This window comes from Stigmatopora nigra, chromosome 12, assembly GCF_051989575.1.
Source record: "Stigmatopora nigra isolate UIUO_SnigA chromosome 12, RoL_Snig_1.1, whole genome shotgun sequence".
Lineage (NCBI taxonomy): Eukaryota > Metazoa > Chordata > Actinopteri > Syngnathiformes > Syngnathidae > Stigmatopora > Stigmatopora nigra.
In genome coordinates this window covers 2,308,317-2,324,933 of record NC_135519.1, presented here as the reverse complement: position 1 = coordinate 2,324,933, position 16,617 = coordinate 2,308,317, and the positions used below count along the sequence as shown (strand labels likewise).

General features: G+C 38.5%; 2 protein-coding genes across 10 annotated transcripts in view; one reads left to right on the top strand and one right to left on the bottom strand.

The window, feature by feature from the left end:
- The window catches only part of kcnq5a (potassium voltage-gated channel, KQT-like subfamily, member 5a), a 60,980-nt gene extending 52,866 nt beyond the window's left edge, over positions 1-8,114 (bottom strand). For 4 of the 9 annotated variants that reach the window (XM_077730086.1, XM_077730088.1, XM_077730085.1 and 1 more), the window contains exon 1: positions 7,532-8,113. In XM_077730086.1, the coding sequence (XP_077586212.1) occupies positions 7,532-7,881 (350 nt within the window). In that variant the 5' untranslated portion in view covers positions 7,882-8,113. Of the gene's footprint in view, positions 1-7,531 lie in introns of all 9 variants that reach the window. The other 5 variants (XM_077730091.1, XM_077730087.1, XM_077730093.1 and 2 more) reach the window with 3 other exon arrangements.
- A 2,392-nt stretch (positions 8,115-10,506) lies between these two features.
- On the top strand, positions 10,507-16,184 carry cnrip1b (cannabinoid receptor interacting protein 1b). Its single transcript, XM_077729733.1, has 3 exons — positions 10,507-10,872; positions 13,661-13,805; positions 15,158-16,184. Exons 1-3 carry the CDS (start codon positions 10,694-10,696, stop codon positions 15,320-15,322), a joined length of 489 nt encoding a protein of 162 aa, XP_077585859.1. The 5' UTR covers positions 10,507-10,693; the 3' UTR covers positions 15,323-16,184.
- Positions 16,185-16,617: the final 433 nt, after the last annotated feature.

The window sequence follows — 16,617 nt, the reverse complement described above, 5'->3', positions numbered from 1 at the left end:
CCAGGACCCTTGGAAAGTGAGGCTGATGTACTAACCGCTCATTACCGAACTGCCTTTTTTGATGGATTATCCACAAAAATAAAATATTGTTAATGCCTCTGTTTGAACATGTATTTTTTTCTCTTTAATATTGGTTGTATTTTAGAATATTCCAGATTGATCTACTGACCCATGTATATTTTTGTGTATCAGCATATTATGAAATAAGTGGTAGCTGGAGCATTTTTTTGCAAATCATATTGTGCTGCGGTGTATTCTAGAGGTTCCTATTCTTATTGACCAATACTGCTCCTCTCCTTTAAAGGTGAGCCCTGATGGGGAGATAATTCAAAATACACATTCAATAAATAGATGTTCAAAATATACTGATGGCCAGCTAACCTTATGCAAGTTTAAGTCAAGTCCTGGTGCCAATTCAGGGATGCCAACGTGAGTAAACAAATTAATAGCATGGGATTGCCCTTCATTTCTACACGCTAATATGTAACTGATCATTTTTCAGTTCGTTGTTGAGTTCCATTCAATTATTAAGATCAGTAGTTGTTTTTTTTTAAAGGAACGAGGCATTGTTATTTGTTTACACTGCTGGGCTTCAGTGAATGCCTATCCACGGCATCTGAAAAAATATCTAAAGGAAACACTGGTGGATCTCATGAATTTGAACAGGAGTATGTATTTGAACTCTACCCATAAACCGTAATAACGATTTTCTCAGTGTTAAACAAAAGTACACCTTCTTCAAGCACGCACCCAGATGTTCGCCATGGAAAGTAAAAATCTGCGGTTTGGATGAGGTTTAATGCCACATTAAAAGGTAGCCTTGTGTGAAACCACAATGGAGTGCAATGTACTAAGAATGGATAATGAAGAATGGATAGAATGCACTTCTAGTACACTCCTTTACAGAGATCCAAATTCTCTAAGGTGTTTTTAGAAAACCAGTTCAAATTCATAATACTGTTGAGTTATGTGCAAATTTTACGGGTTACCTTCATTAGCTAAAAAATAAAATTCTATTCAAACTCCAATGCCAAACTGTGTATTTAAAGATAACAAAGGACACAACTAATTCAGAAGAAACTCTTAAAATGCTGAACAGGGCTTGCATTTAAAAAAGTAAACAACTACTTTTCTCTATCTTTTAAAACCGAAGGCAGTGTTTTCACATTCTGGTCATTGCATATCAGTGTTGTGCCGTCAGGGCCTGCAAGGCCTTCTCTGCTGGCCTAAAAAAATATCTGAATCACAGACTGTTGTTAATTGTATTTTGTTCATGAATACTTATTAAATAATTCCAAATTGTCTGTCAGCTTCCTTTCATTGCTTTTCACCTGGTTGCGCTTCCTTCCCGATGTGTTTTCATATTTAAGCACCTAACCAATCACATTCCAGCCATTATTTGTAGCCAGGGTCAGAAATCTGCCTTGATGCCTTCACAATCAGTTCTGCAGGCCCTGCTGCATAAAACATGTGTCGATAAAACTTGCTTTAACCAATCAGATTTTGAGTTGGCGACACCAAGGCATTCTCACGGATACGTCATCGCTTTCACCAACTATGATCAGCCAGAAAATCTACACAACAATAGGCGAAAGTTAACATTTGTGCTTTTATAGGAATATTTAGGTACATCGATTCATTCTTATTTGTTCATGTCATTCACTGTGTTATATAACACATTAAAGATGGATTAAATAGAATAAGGCAACACAATCTGGGACATATAGACTATATATATATATATATATATAGACTAAAATAATATTGTCATTGATGATAAGCAGGCAAGATTTCATGCAATGCAGCATAATGTATACTTTTCAAAATTTAAAACCTGCACCGCTTTATCCTCATTAGGGTCGCAGGGGGTGCTGGAGCCTATCCCAGCTGACTCCGGGCCAGAAGCGGGGGACACCCTGTATCGATGGCCAGCCAATCGCAGGGAACAAGGAGACGGACAACCATGTACACTCACAACCATACCTAAGAGCAATTTAGAGTGTCCTATCAGTCTACCATGCATGTTTTTGGAATGCGGGAAGAAACCAGAATACCTGGAGAAAACCCACGCAGGCCCGAGGGGAACATGCTAACTCAACACAGGTGGACCTGACCTGAATTTGAACCCAGGACCACAGAGCTGTGAGGTCGACAAGACCAGTAGCGCCAATGGGCCGCCTGAATTTAAGACCTGTCAAACTAAATGTAATGAAAGTTGCTAAATATATAACCCATATTAACTGGAAGGTATGGCAGTGATTTGCCAGACACCTATTGTTGTCATTTGCAGCAAATGAATTAGGTAAGTAAGGTAATACTACATATAAATAATAAAAAACTGAAAAAAATATAAATTGTTTGGAAACTATGCATCATCTCAAGTGTGTGACTGTAGCTGGAACTCATTTCTGCATGCGTGATTTCTCCCACACACTTTTTTTTTCCTTACACGCCATCTCATTATGCGGCCGGATGTTAAATGCTGTGTGCCGGCCTAATGGGAGCAATATTTGGCAAAAAGAAGAAGAAGCCAGCATTATCACTCATGTTTATATTCACATTGTAGTGAAGAGTGAGTAGCGATACATTAAAAACTCCACGTGTTTACGTAGATTAAGAACACACACGCAACTGTTTCAACGGAACAGAATGATCAAAAGGAATATTTCTTTCATAAATCACATACTTTCAAGTGTTTGTGTGTGTCTCCGTGAGAGGGTGACACATGTGTGTAGCATCTGACTATGGGCGGTTGGATTTTTTTTAAGACAAAAAGGGAAAAGAAAGTTTTGATAGTTACTGGAAACTTTTTTTCCCCTCATAGCTAAAATATCCCACCAAGCCAGCATGCACCTGCAGCGACTTCCCAGCTATGTAACAACTCATAGTAATCCACATCAAAGAAGCAATTGTACCAGAAAATAATTTTATAGCGTACATTACTCTTATTGTCAGAAACATGGCGACTATAAATGATTTTTCGTGTAATACACAAGATCACTTTTGGCTTATTTTCGGTCTGTTTCCAGTGCAACAAATCAAATGGCAACTGGAAAATTATGAATAAAAACAGTAATACAACAGAAAGTATTCAACAAATCAATCTATTACGACAAAAAAACATTAGTCTACCAAAATACCCAAAATGAACAGTAAGTGACCTCTGAATGCCCCAAAATAAATGCTCCAAAATTCAAAGGAACTAACCTATAAATGTGCCTAAATTACCAAAAAGTTACGCATGATCCATAAGATGGGATCTATAAATACAGTGATAACTCGAACTATGAGCTTAATTCGTTACGGGACTAAGCTCGTAAGTCGATTTATTCGGAACTCAAATGAATTGCACGTCACCGCTTTCGTCAGATAAAATAAACAAATGTAAATGAACTTGAATTACGATGCAATTCACACAAAAATAGGTTTAATCTAACTTTACCCTAAATTTAATTCTAATTTTGTTTGACATTTTGATATATTTCTTCTGGCCTTCACCCTGACTTTCAGATGCAACTTATCGAGGGTTGTTTGCTGTTGTATTCCCTTCAAAATATTCCGAAAATGATGCACACAAATATCCTCACAATACGACAATGCACAACCACTTACCAACGAGAATTAGTATATACGCCATTCGCACTGACTAACAGGAAAATAAACACTGAAGAAATGCAACGCTCCGCCCAGTGCTCGTAGAGACATTACTCGAGGGAGTTGCGACCATAGAGACATTACACAAGTTAGTTGCGGGGAGAGAGACAGTGCCTAGGATGTTCTTATGAGCAGCCTATCTCAAGATAAATATTTGCCGAAATTTTACTCGTATCTCAAATTGCTCTTATGTCGGGGGACTCGTATGTCGAGGTACCACTGTACTTGCAAATCAACAGGAAGTGACCCTTAAGTGGCATTACATAAAAATAAAGTCACCCCAAAATAACAGGAACTAACCAGTAAATGTCCGAAATATAAGAGAAGTTGACCCAAAGTCAATAGGAGACAACATGAAAATCCTCCAAAAATCAACAGAAAGTGACACACCGGATTTTATGGAGCAGAATTAGCATTCCCCGGCAACCCTTTACAGATTCCACTTTCTCATTCATCATGACTCTTATGTTTAAATCCGGGCGGCCTGGTGGACGAGTGGTAAACACATCAGCCTCACAGTTCTGGGGTCCAGGGTTCGATCCCGTATCGGTTCTCACTGTGTGGAGTTTACATAACCCTCTATCCAGACCCCCTTACCCCTCAACTTGCGTGGGTTTTCTCCAGATACTCTGGTTTCTTCCCAAATCCCCATAAGCTGCAGAGTAGGTTGAACACACTAAATTGCCTGTAGATATGAGTGAGTGTGAATGGTTGTCTATCACATTGTGCCCTACAATTGGCGGGCCATTGATTCACAATGTCCGTAGTTAGCTAGGCTTCAGCATCCCCCACGACCGTTGTGAGAATAAATGGTTAGAAAAAGAATGAATGCCAAAAAAGTCTGTGTTTGAACCCAACCACTATCCACCACACTGTCTATTGTAATTAATATCATATTGATCTCATTTGACTATGCAGGTTTGCCAGTCATGAAATGTACAACATGCCGACTATTTGCATGTCGAATACTTGTGCTGACAACATATATTGAATAATTTGCATTGAAATGATAGTCGGATGAATGATTTTGAATTCTAGTTGATGCACACTGCAACATGTGAAGTGAGGATGAAGAGGAAGAAGATGACTTGTGCAGATGTAACAACTTAACCCCATTCGACCTCAGCTATCCCGCCTGAGCAAATGCAAATATCCACATCCTGCTGCTCTCACATGCAATTCATGTACTCTTAACCATGCTGATGTCTTGGATATGGTAGATACTGTACTACATCACAGTCGATACTACTTTTTATCTTATGTAGAATTTGTCAAACTAAGTAGGAAATCTACATTGGAATAAAACTGCAATAAAGGATGCGCTGGGGCTTAAGTTGGCAAATTACATTGCGTGGGGCATTAATTATTCAGGTTTTTACTTCTTTTCTTATTTTTTTTATTAAAAAAGCCCAGATATCTTAATAAAGATTTTTACTCGATAATTCCTTTGTTAAGAATTGTAAGGGAAACATTAGTGAAGCTGTAATGAATAGCCTTTGCCCTTTTATATCATAAAAGAAATATAAATACATGCTAGAATATGTATATCGGAATAAGGATGTAATCATGACAAAGTAATTTTTTTATGTATTTTTAAATAAATAAGCATATATGTCTAAATAATGTTCTTATAACATGTCCATTACAGAATATGTGTAATGTTACATAAAATACCAAATTTACTCGCATATAAGCCACATTTGTCAGGCAAAAAAAGGATGACTGAATCAACGGTATGGCCTAAATATCCATAAAAAGATGACATGCAGGAAACTGCATGGTGACAAAGATGATGCACCATGACACCATAACGCCATGACACTATGACGCAGGACATTGTGAGAAATTGTAAAATTCAACCATTATCAGCCAATTTTAAGCGTGCGGCTTAAATGCGATTACATACGGTAATAATTTAATCTGTTTTCCTCCCAGCAAAAAGGTAACAGAGAATAAATAACAAATTGTTTTTATATTCAAGAAACTGAAACCAAAATGTCTTAAAAGATCTTCCTTCTTTCCTTTGTGACAGCTGATAGAAAATCTTGAGGGTAAAAAAAAAACACAATTTGCCAAAAGGCTGTCACATTGTTGCAACCAATAAAAATGTTTGGCGTGTTCACAGGCAGTGAGACAGATCTTGTTTAACCATGACTTGACTAATTTCTTAATAGAAAGTGCATGTTATTTTTCCAGACAAGCACACAATGAAAGTCAGCCACTTTCACACCAAAGCAGAGGCGGAACTTTCTTTTTTTCCTCCCCACATAATGACTCTGGGCCTCTGTCTCTGCAGATCATTGGGATGATCACGCGAGGAACCCTGAGCTAATGTTTCATTTAGCCTGCGCAGCTGACAGCTTGTTGACCTTCTCTAAGGGCCCCTCCACATATGCTGGAAGCTTCCAGTCTTACATAAGGGTTGCCAAGTCAGTCCAATTGGCCCGCTGTCCAATGTGGAAGCACAACTTCATCAGGTGCAAAAAGCCACCAGATGAAATCCATGTTGTCATCAGCAAAGGCTGTTTACTTTATCCTTAAATCATATCTTATTATACCTCACTTAAGTATTTTCCAGATAGTATGTTTACATTTGTGATGCAACCATTGATTAATTGTGGATCTATACAATTAGAGACAAGTTCTGATGAACTTAATGTGTCCAGATATGGTATTATGTATGGAATATTAATATACCTATTGCACTAAATTAGGAGCATAGTAGATCAAATGACCTTTTTTTTAACATGAGATGGCTGTTGTCACTCATTTACATCATTCATAAAATTGTATGGATTTTATTGGACTAATATTTCTATGGAGGAGGGATTGTGTCATTATTCATTCTTGTGTATTTTAATTAAATTTCTCAACTTGATTAACAAAATAAAAACAGTCAAAGAAAAATGTAAAAGAGTACTAAATCTCATTTAGTATTTTTAAAATAAGGACATTATGGGGTGAAGGAAAGCTTTACTTGTCGTAAGCATTAGGATAAGTAAAGCTTTAATATATCAGTAGGTAAAGCGTTAAAAATTATTAACTCATTTTGCGACAGTAAGATACAACTGATAACTATTACCAAGGCTTCATTTTACCGTTGGAAAATGAGGTAATAATTCATTCATTCATTTTCTGTACCGCTTTATCCTCATTACAGTCACGGGGGGTGCTGGAGCCTATCCCAGCTGACTCCGGGCTAAAGGCAGGGGACACCCTGAACCGGTGGCCAGCAATTTAGAATGACTAATCAGCCTACCATGCACAGGCCCCGGGGAGAACATGCAAAGTCCACACAGGTGGACTGGCATAGATTTGAACTTTAGGACCCCTGAGCTGTGAGGCTGACGCATTAACCACTCATCCATCAGGCTGCCTGAGTTAATAATGCTTGTTTTAATTTTCAACCAAAACACCAAAAATATTGAAATATTTCCTTCCAATATTTAAACACGATTCTTAAAATTAGAAATTTGGAGGGCAGGATGGTGGCGAGAGTGGTTAGCACGTCGGCTTCAAAGATCTGGGGTGCTGCGTGGGTTTCCTCCGGGTACTCCGGTTGCCCCCAACATTTCAAAAACATGCATGGTAGGCTGACTGGACACTCTAAATTGCCCCCAGGTGCGGGTGTGAGAGTGCATGGTTGTCTGTCTCCTTGTGCCCTGCGATCGGCTGGCCACCCATTCAGGGTGTCCCCGGTTCAGAAAAGAAGATGAGATGAGAATTCTGGTGGGGGTAGGGTTCATTTAACACTTCAATGATAACATCTGAAGGATAAAACTGAGACCTCTAAAGTTCACCAACACATCCAAGACAATGTGTAGTGTGTTATAATCGCATTGATGATGATAATCATCAATACTACACATGTACTCACACAAATGCGTGGTAGACAAACGCCCACTCCCGAGGTCTCTCCAGGACGTTGTACAGGTAATTCTGGAGCCATCGGTAACGCGCGTTCCTCCGGCCGCCTTGCGCGCTGTACGTCAGAGGCTTGCCCAGCAAGCTGAGCCGGGCGCCCTGCTTCCCTCCGTCGGCAACGCCGGGACCCCACAGCCCGTCCCCGGTCCGAACCGCGTGGTTCATCGTCCTCTGCCCGAACTCCACATCCCTCGCGGGGAAATCCTTCGCCAGGCGTCCCGGTGAAGTTTTGAGCCAGATTCCGGAACCGACAACACCGACACCACTGCCGCCGATCTCGTCACCGCCGTGACCCCGCGGCATGGCATCACCGGCGCGGGAGTGGAGGGCGCTGGTACACCGCCGCACATTCACTCGTAGCCGGCGACTCTTCGGCTGCTTGCTCAAGTGGATTTGGGGCCAAGACTTTTTTTTTCAAGTGGACTCATATACTATACTCCTCATTCTGAATGGTACCGTGTCTGTCCAGTTCAATCACTTGTGTGGAAGAGTGTGGTTGGGAAGAAGTGAATCCATGGAGACATTTGTGGAGATCCGGTGGAGGGTGGGCTGGTTGGTTGGGGTGGGGGTCCTCTTCCTCCCATTTCGGCTTCTTTCAAGAAGAGCTGCTGTGTACTTGAACAGAATAGATTTTTTTTAAGAGAGGTGCATTAACCTTTACCTAGATAAAGTTAGTTTTTTTATGTTCCTTGTGATAAAATTCCAAAACATTTAGGAATGTGGGAAGAAACCAGGGTACCTAGAGGAAAACCCACATAGATGATGTGGTCTGGATTTGAACCCAGGACTCCTGAGCAGCAAGGCCAACACACTATAACCACTGACCCCTCCGGGTTACCCTGAATGCCTTCAAAAGAGATTCAGCCTTATGCCCGAAATCAGCCATGATAGGCTCCGGCACTCCCTGCAACCCTAGTGAGGATAAAGCAGCTCAGAAAATGAATGAACAAATGTAAAACAGAGGGAACTAAAACAAAAAAAGAATCAGCAAATACCGTAATCCCTCGATTATCGTGACTCCACTTATTGCGAATTCACTACTTTGCAATTTTTTTCTGCTATTAATTATTACATTTTTGAAGTTCATAAAAATGTGAAAAAAACGAAAGCCACTTTTGCTACTAGGACTCAGCACTGAAGTTAAAAAAAAAAAATAGGGGTGACCTTGCTGCCATGTCCTACATTAACAGTGATATTCGGGGTACAGTAACATGTTTACTTCACCATCACTGTTTTATTTGTATGTATTTTCATTTATTTAAATAATAATATAACAGTTTACTGTGTGGATATGACCAAGGAAATGAAGTAGACGCTTAGTTACTATTTTTGAGTGTGAAACGGGTTCGAAACAATGAAAAAGTTTTAAAACAAATGAATTAAATGATCCATTTTCAACAGTGCTTATACTTGTCTACTGACATTGGGGGGAAAAGTGTGGCTGCCCTAAAATCTGTTGCCAGTCAGTTTAAGAGCATATGCAACTATTTGTGGCCATATTGTTGGGGATTGAACTCACACTGCCTGAGTTGCAGTCGTACGAATGAACCACTGCACCATCTTTTTCCAATAACAAATAAATAAAAATGTCACACACATCTTAAATGTACTACTTGGCTTTATTAAAGCTTTAACGACTATTGAACATCTCATCTCATTTTCTGATCCTCACTAGGGTAGCGGGGGGTGCTGGAGCCTATCCCAGCTGACTTCTAGCAAGGGACACCCTGAATTGGTAGCTAGCCATTCGCAGGCCACAAGGAGACAAACAACCATTTACGCACACTAGGGGCAATTCAGAGTGTCCAATCAGCCTATTATGAATGTCTTTGGAATTTGGGAGGAAACTTGAGTACCCAGAGAAAACCCACACAGGAGAACATGCAGACTCCACACTGGTAGACCGACCTGCATCCGAACCCAGGACCCCCACTGTGAGACTTACACGCTAACCATTCAGCCGCAGGGCCGCCCTACATAAGCGAGTTAACTTCATCAAAGTTTTAACGACTATTGAACAATGTTTATTATTTTATTTTGCTGGGTGGGTCCTGTTTAGATCTGCATTTGCCAGTCGCTCTTATTGCCATTGAAAAGAAGCTGGTTTACTCACTCACTTGCTTGACCATCCGACAACTATCTGAACTTGTTGCCTCCAAAATGTTTCACATGGTTTAAATGGAAATAATGACTACTTGTGTGTGCCTGATTGTAAATAATATAATGTTTTTGTGGCATTTAACCAATAGGTCACAACTAATAAATGAATCACCTACTGCATTTGAACCAAAATACTCCAATATTTATGACCCTTATCTTCTTTTGAAATCCCTATGCTCGTTCTGACTCCTCTTTTACATTTCACTCAAATAGTGAGGTCTTTGATCGTTAAGGTTTTAAGACAGAGGTGGGAAAACTATTTCAGAAAAGGCCACAGTGGGTGCGGGTTTTCGTTCCAACCTATAAGAGGAAACCTTTCCACCAATCGGGTATCTCAGAAGTGTAATCAGTTGAACCCTAATTAGTTAAATTGTTTGTGTTGGATCGGTTGGAACAAAAACTTGCACCCACAGAGAGGTTTCAGACCCGTTTTAATGCATCCGATTATAGGTGAGTTTATTTCATTAGTGCAACACTGACCTCCACTGGTTAAATGTTGCTATTACAGCAAACAGATAAAGGCACAAAATTAATCATTTTTTCCATGCTGTTTTGATATATTTTCCACAGACGACCATCATTGCTGTGACTAAAAAATTGAATTAAAATACATTGTCCGTTTCTAATTCAATTACATTATTAAAATGTGGGCCGGTGGTTATTTCCATTATTTTAAAATTCTGGGTCAAGGTATCAACTATAAAGAGTCCAATTGGCAGGATTTAAACGAAATGGCTCTGTAGATCATTCCTGGAAGAGAGCGATGGATCAGGAGATTTGGAGAGAGCACTGTTTGAGATTATTATTAGATCGGTTGTACTCATTGGATTGGGATTTAAACAGTGGACCAATCCAGGTTGCGCGTGTACAGCTTTGCCATTGCGTGCATAGGGGGGCGCCTTGGACGTTTCGCCCACCACACATCAATCCTGGGTTTGTGCATGTCTGTGTGAGTATGTCAAAAATTCCACAGCTCGTCAAAATCGGCATTTCGCTGAAGATGCTTCCCAACAACACCGCCGTCTACTTCAAATCCGACGGGGCCAGGTTTGGACAAACCAGAACAATAAAACTACTCACCGGTTCCAAGTACAAGATTGAGGTGGTTGTCAAACCCGGAGGTGTCGAGGCCACGTAGGTAGACCTCCATTTATTCTTTCAATTTATCCTGTTTCTTTTCTAATCATTTATTTGTTTTTGATTAAGCGAGTTATACTGAAGACGATCCAATTTAAAAAATAATGGGTGAGTGTTAGCGCGTCAGTCTCACAGCTCTGGGGTCCTGTGTTCAAATCCAGGTCGGTCCACCTGTGTGGACTTTGCATTTTCACCCCGGAACTGCGTGAGTTTTCTCCGGCTACTCCAAAGACATGCATGGTAGGGTGATTGGACACTATAAATTGCCCATAGGAAAGAGTGAATCTGCATGATTGTTTGTCTCCTTGTGCCCTGCGATTGACTGGCCACCAATTTAGGGTTTCCTCTCCCTCTGGCCCAAAGTCATCTGGGATAGGGTTCAGCACCCCCCGCAACCCCGATGAGGATAAAGCGGTTCAGAAAATGAATGAATGAATGAATAATGTGTAACAATTTTTTTTCTTTGATCTGTAATTAAGTTGATGCCAGCTATTTGGAAAAAAAAGCATTAGTCGAAAATTCTTATTTGTAGTGCTAAACCCGGCATGCTTATTAGTCGAGTTATTTAAACATATTTTGACGTTGGTGTCGGTAAAAGTCTTGCTTATCTAAGTGAGTGCTTTATTATGTCAGTTTTTTCATGTATTTATTCAAATAATGGCAAATCACAAGTATTTCAACGAATCACAGAGCAGGTTGTGTGTAAGTAGGTCACACATATCATGATGCAAATGCCAGGCGGAATTTGGGGCATGATGGGGCAGATGCTGCCTGAATCACGAGACCGGGCAGTAAAATAAATAAATATCGCGCTTTGACCTCATAACAGAAAGGCTATCATTTTTAAGACCAAAATGCAGGCAGAGCTTGTTGGCATTAGTAGCCATTCTTTCTGTTTGGTTGAAGCAGGTGCCAACAGGTTTTTATCAATTAAACTGGAGGTCTGACAGCGATCCACCAATGGCAGCTATTGAGATAAATGTCATCATTATAACCAAAAAATATCCATGTTTCCAAGCCCCTTTTGGTGCCTTCAATACCCTGACCTTTACTCTCTCTACTCCCAAACCTAAACTCAACCATCTCAATAGCTGTGAACTTCTCCAGGAATTTCCAGAGTTTAACCCTGACAAGTAATGAAAACTCTGACACCTTCCCTAAGAATCTTCCCAAAAATTGTCAATTACATTTTTTTTGAAGCAACCATTTCAGAAAAGTACCAAATTTTCAATCTAAATGCCTTGAAATTCACACCATCGCTACAGCTCCCACATCTTATTTCAGCATTTAATTCAACTGCACTGTAAACCGGATGAGTCCGTTAACACGATTGCATTGTGAATAATCCGAATTACACTTTAAGACAAATGATTTGTCTTTTGTGACTTCAGTGTGGCAATCGATTCAGAATCGCTTGCCTTTATCGCTTTAACATTTTCATTTTTGTTTTTTTCACATGGGAAGTAAATATTATTAAGGCTGACTAAACCACCAGTCCTTTGTTTTGAAACAGATCCTATCATTTCCGGGGTTGTTCTAAAGGATTTAGAAGTACACAGCACTGGTAAATCTAATCAATGCCTGCTTGGGTTAAGCACAAAAGGGATGGCAATTTGAATGAAACTTCTCATTAGAAACCTAGACACTGGAATGAAGTTTATTGGTTCGTATTTGAAGAAATATCCCATGTTGAAGCCTTTCCCAAAAGGACTGACATTTGTGCATTGCAGAACGTGCAAGTGCGACTTCAGCGTGACATGTTGGAATTACTGACTGTAAAATGCATGTAGAAGGACCAAAACACAAAAATAAACTTATTTTTATTATGCTGTACTTTTTCAATAGTTTGAAAAAACACAATATTTCAATTAATGTAAAAACAGGATAATAACAAGTTTTGTTTTTTTACATTTTAAATATCGATTTTGCGTGAATTGCATTCACTCCGGAAATGGGACATGGTTACTCCTGAAATGGGGTCGACGGAGGTTGGCAGCTCTACATTTCCTTTCACCAGGCCTAACCCAAACCCCAGCCCGCACCCAAAACCAAAAACAAAAATAACATACCTGACATTTTCAGTCTTGTTTTGGTAGTAAAGCTTATTCCCCAACAGTAAATCTTTTGTGACGTCATCAGCATTTCATTGTGATCCCACCACAAACAAAGCCTAAATATAATGTTTTTAACTCATTATTTTTGCGAGATCATGCAAGATTTCTAGCTTGATGATTTCATAGATCTGTGATGGAATTGTGTCTTTATGTACAACCAAAACTCAAAATGCCTGCATTTTATTTTGATGTGTAGGTTTCTTTTTAAAAACCCTTTTGTCCTCATGCTAAAATGCATAGTCAGTTCAGTGGGAATCGGGGGTCACTATGATATATTGTGCAATGCATCAGCCAGCCATCTCAACTACTGTATTTTCTCGCATATAAGCCGCATTTGTAACAAAAAAAAACTATGACTGAATCAAGGGTATGGCTTATATGTGCACAATACTTGCTATAATCTTTTTCACCAGTGGGTGTCGGCAAAGTAACATTTACCATTTGTTGGTTATTTTCTGTTTTGCAGTAAGAAAGCAACCATTACTGGGTGAATTAATTCCTTATGACATTGACACTAATAATGTGCTTTTGATTCATACAGTATCTGAGTAATACCACGTGTGGTGATTTTTCTTAAGACTTTCCCTTCGAAGTACCACATTTGTACTCCCTATTAAAACCATTAATATGGAGCTGAATATTTTACGGTATATATTTTTTAATCTTGGCAGGTCTATGAGTTTAGGTGCAGTCACCTTTGCCCTGGAGCAGCAGTCCAAGGACCCTCAATCAGTGGTCTACTCGGGCCTGTACGACACAGAGGGTTTGGTGCACACCAAGAGTGGGGAAAGACAGCCCCTTCAGATCAGCATAGAGGTATGATTAAATTTTAAAGGGGAACTACAAAATGTTCCAAATACAGTGCTCCCTCGGTTATCGCGGTTAATGGGGACCGGGACCACCCGCGATAATTGAATTTCCGTGAAGCAGGGATTCCCCTTCAAAAATGCTTAATTTGAATTTAATTCCAAATATATATATATATATATATATATATATATATATATATATATATATATATATATATATATATATATATATATATATATATATATATATATATATATATATATATATATATATATATATATATATATATATATATATATATATATATATATATATATATATATATATATATATATATATATATATATATATATATATATATATATATATATATATATATATATATATATATATATATAGAGAGAGAGAGATTTTTTTTTTTAAATTTATTTATTTTTTATTTTTTTACCCCCCTGTATACAGTACACCATATAGAATACGGGTAGAGAGAGTGAAATTCATGTTATAACAAAAACAACTGTAAAATATGTTGTCTCAATGTAATATTTGTATTTTTTTTTCCCAAAAAAATCTGCGAAGCTTTGAGTCCGCGGTGGCTGAACCGCGAAGTAGCGAGAGAACACTAGTGCACCAGCCCATTTTTTTCTGAATGAAAAATGTGAGCAAATCAGCAAATGTGTAGAGGAATTGATCAAAGTTTTTTTTTCTGTACAACAAAACGAGTTAGACATGGTAATGAGAACTAGAGAAGAGGAAATGCAGCATTCTTTTATGGGGCAATGTGAGTTTGAACGTGATTGGTTCTTTTTCATATCTCAAGTCACTCATTTGCATATAAAGCATTTTGTAACCTGAGAATTTCATACTTAAATGTATTCGTAAGTAGAGAGAGATGACTGTACAAGCAAGATTTATCCAATGAACTAGCCAGATAGTGTAAATTGAGTAGTTCCCGGATCTGTGTCTGAAACAAAAAAAACAAAAAACAGACTGGGTCTTAAATTAGGACACGCCATAATTACACATATGATGCATAAATAAGACAACACTACTTGTGCCACTTCTGTTTGCATTGAATACTTTTTTTAATACCACTATACTTGGTTGTTTTTGACATTTTCAACATGTGTTTAATGTCAATAAATAAAGTAAAATGGGAGCTACTAAAATTGCTGTATAATTTTATTTCACAAAATAATAATGTTATTTTGATTGTGTACTCCAATTTTACCCATTACGTGATTTTTTTTTCATATTGCCAGGTCTAGTACTTCCCTACATGGAAAGGCTACAAACTTATAAGAGTTTACTAAATGTGTTCTTTATTATTTATTTAAAACCTGTGTGTTTTTGCACAGTTCACCGAAGCGGGCACGTTTGAGACGGTGTGGCAGGTGAAGTACTACAACTACCATAAGCGGGACCACTGCCAGTGGGGCAACAGCTTCAACAGCATTGAGTACGAGTGCAAACCCAACGATACGCGCACACTCATGTGGGTCAACAAGGAGAACTTTGTTTGACAGACACACATGTTGGCACAACACGCATGTGTGTTGAATGCGTGCAGAGCAGTTCCAGTAGACTGCAGTTGTTTTTTCTGTTTACCTTGGAATAGGGACTGTCCAATGCAAACCATGTGTTGCATTCATGCTGAAATTATTTATAAAGTATGTATTATTTACTATTTATATATATTATCTTCAGAAATATAATTGGTAAAAAACATTATTTTCTTAAATAGTATATTTTGTTTAATCTCTGTATTTTAGGTTGAAAATACTCAACAGTATAAATACACATACACATTCATTTTCCATATCGCTTGTACTCACAAGCATTTTGAGCACCTAGGGCACCTGAGGAAAATTTAGATTGTTCAACCAGCATACATGCATGTTTTGGGGACGTGGGAGGAAACCGGAGTTCCTGGACAAAACCCACGCAGGCCCAGAGTACCAAAATACTTGGACAAGACCCAAACAAGCCCAGGGAGAACATGCAACCACCCAGGAAGGTTAGAAACCACTTGTAATCGAAACCTCGATTTCAGAACTGTGAGGGCAACGCACTAACCACTACCCACCATGCCGCCTCTTCCCTTATATGTATATTTCACTTCTTTGGTAATAAGAATGATCTGCCATTGTGTGGAGATCAATGTTTTTCTTTGGACAATGTTGTTGTGCATGTATATTTGTGTATTTGTGAGTCAGTTTTAACACTACTCTTTCGCTCTAAGTCATCTGGGATGGGTTCCAGCACCCCCGCGACCAAAGTGAAGATAAAGCGGTTCAGAAAATGAGATTAGATACAAATACAAATGCATTATAACAATTTACCCAAATTAATGATGACGTAAAGTTGTTTTCATATTCAAAATATGTTTTTTATTTAACCATCAGTAAGTAGTACAGTATGTTGTTGTGTAGTTAGTTATATGTGAAGTTGTAAGTTGGCAACTACCTGTGTTTTTATTTATGGTGCTTGTGTCAAAACAATTTAAAGAGGGAGCGAGGGAGAAAAAACCCTTCACCAGTGGGGTTGGAAGAGAACAATTATGTTAAAGGGAAAAAAAGCTGTTGTATTTGTTTTGTGGAGTCTTGTATATTACACCTGGTGACAACATGCTGCTTTTTGTCGTGTTTGTTCACTCTACCTCTTCCAACAACACTTTAAATATTCAATGTCAAATGTGAAGTCTTTATATTATACATATCCATTTTTAATTATCCATGTAATGTTTTCTAAAAATAAACAATGTATATTTTGTACATGTGACATGTATACAGATGAACATATTTTTTTGTGACGGATG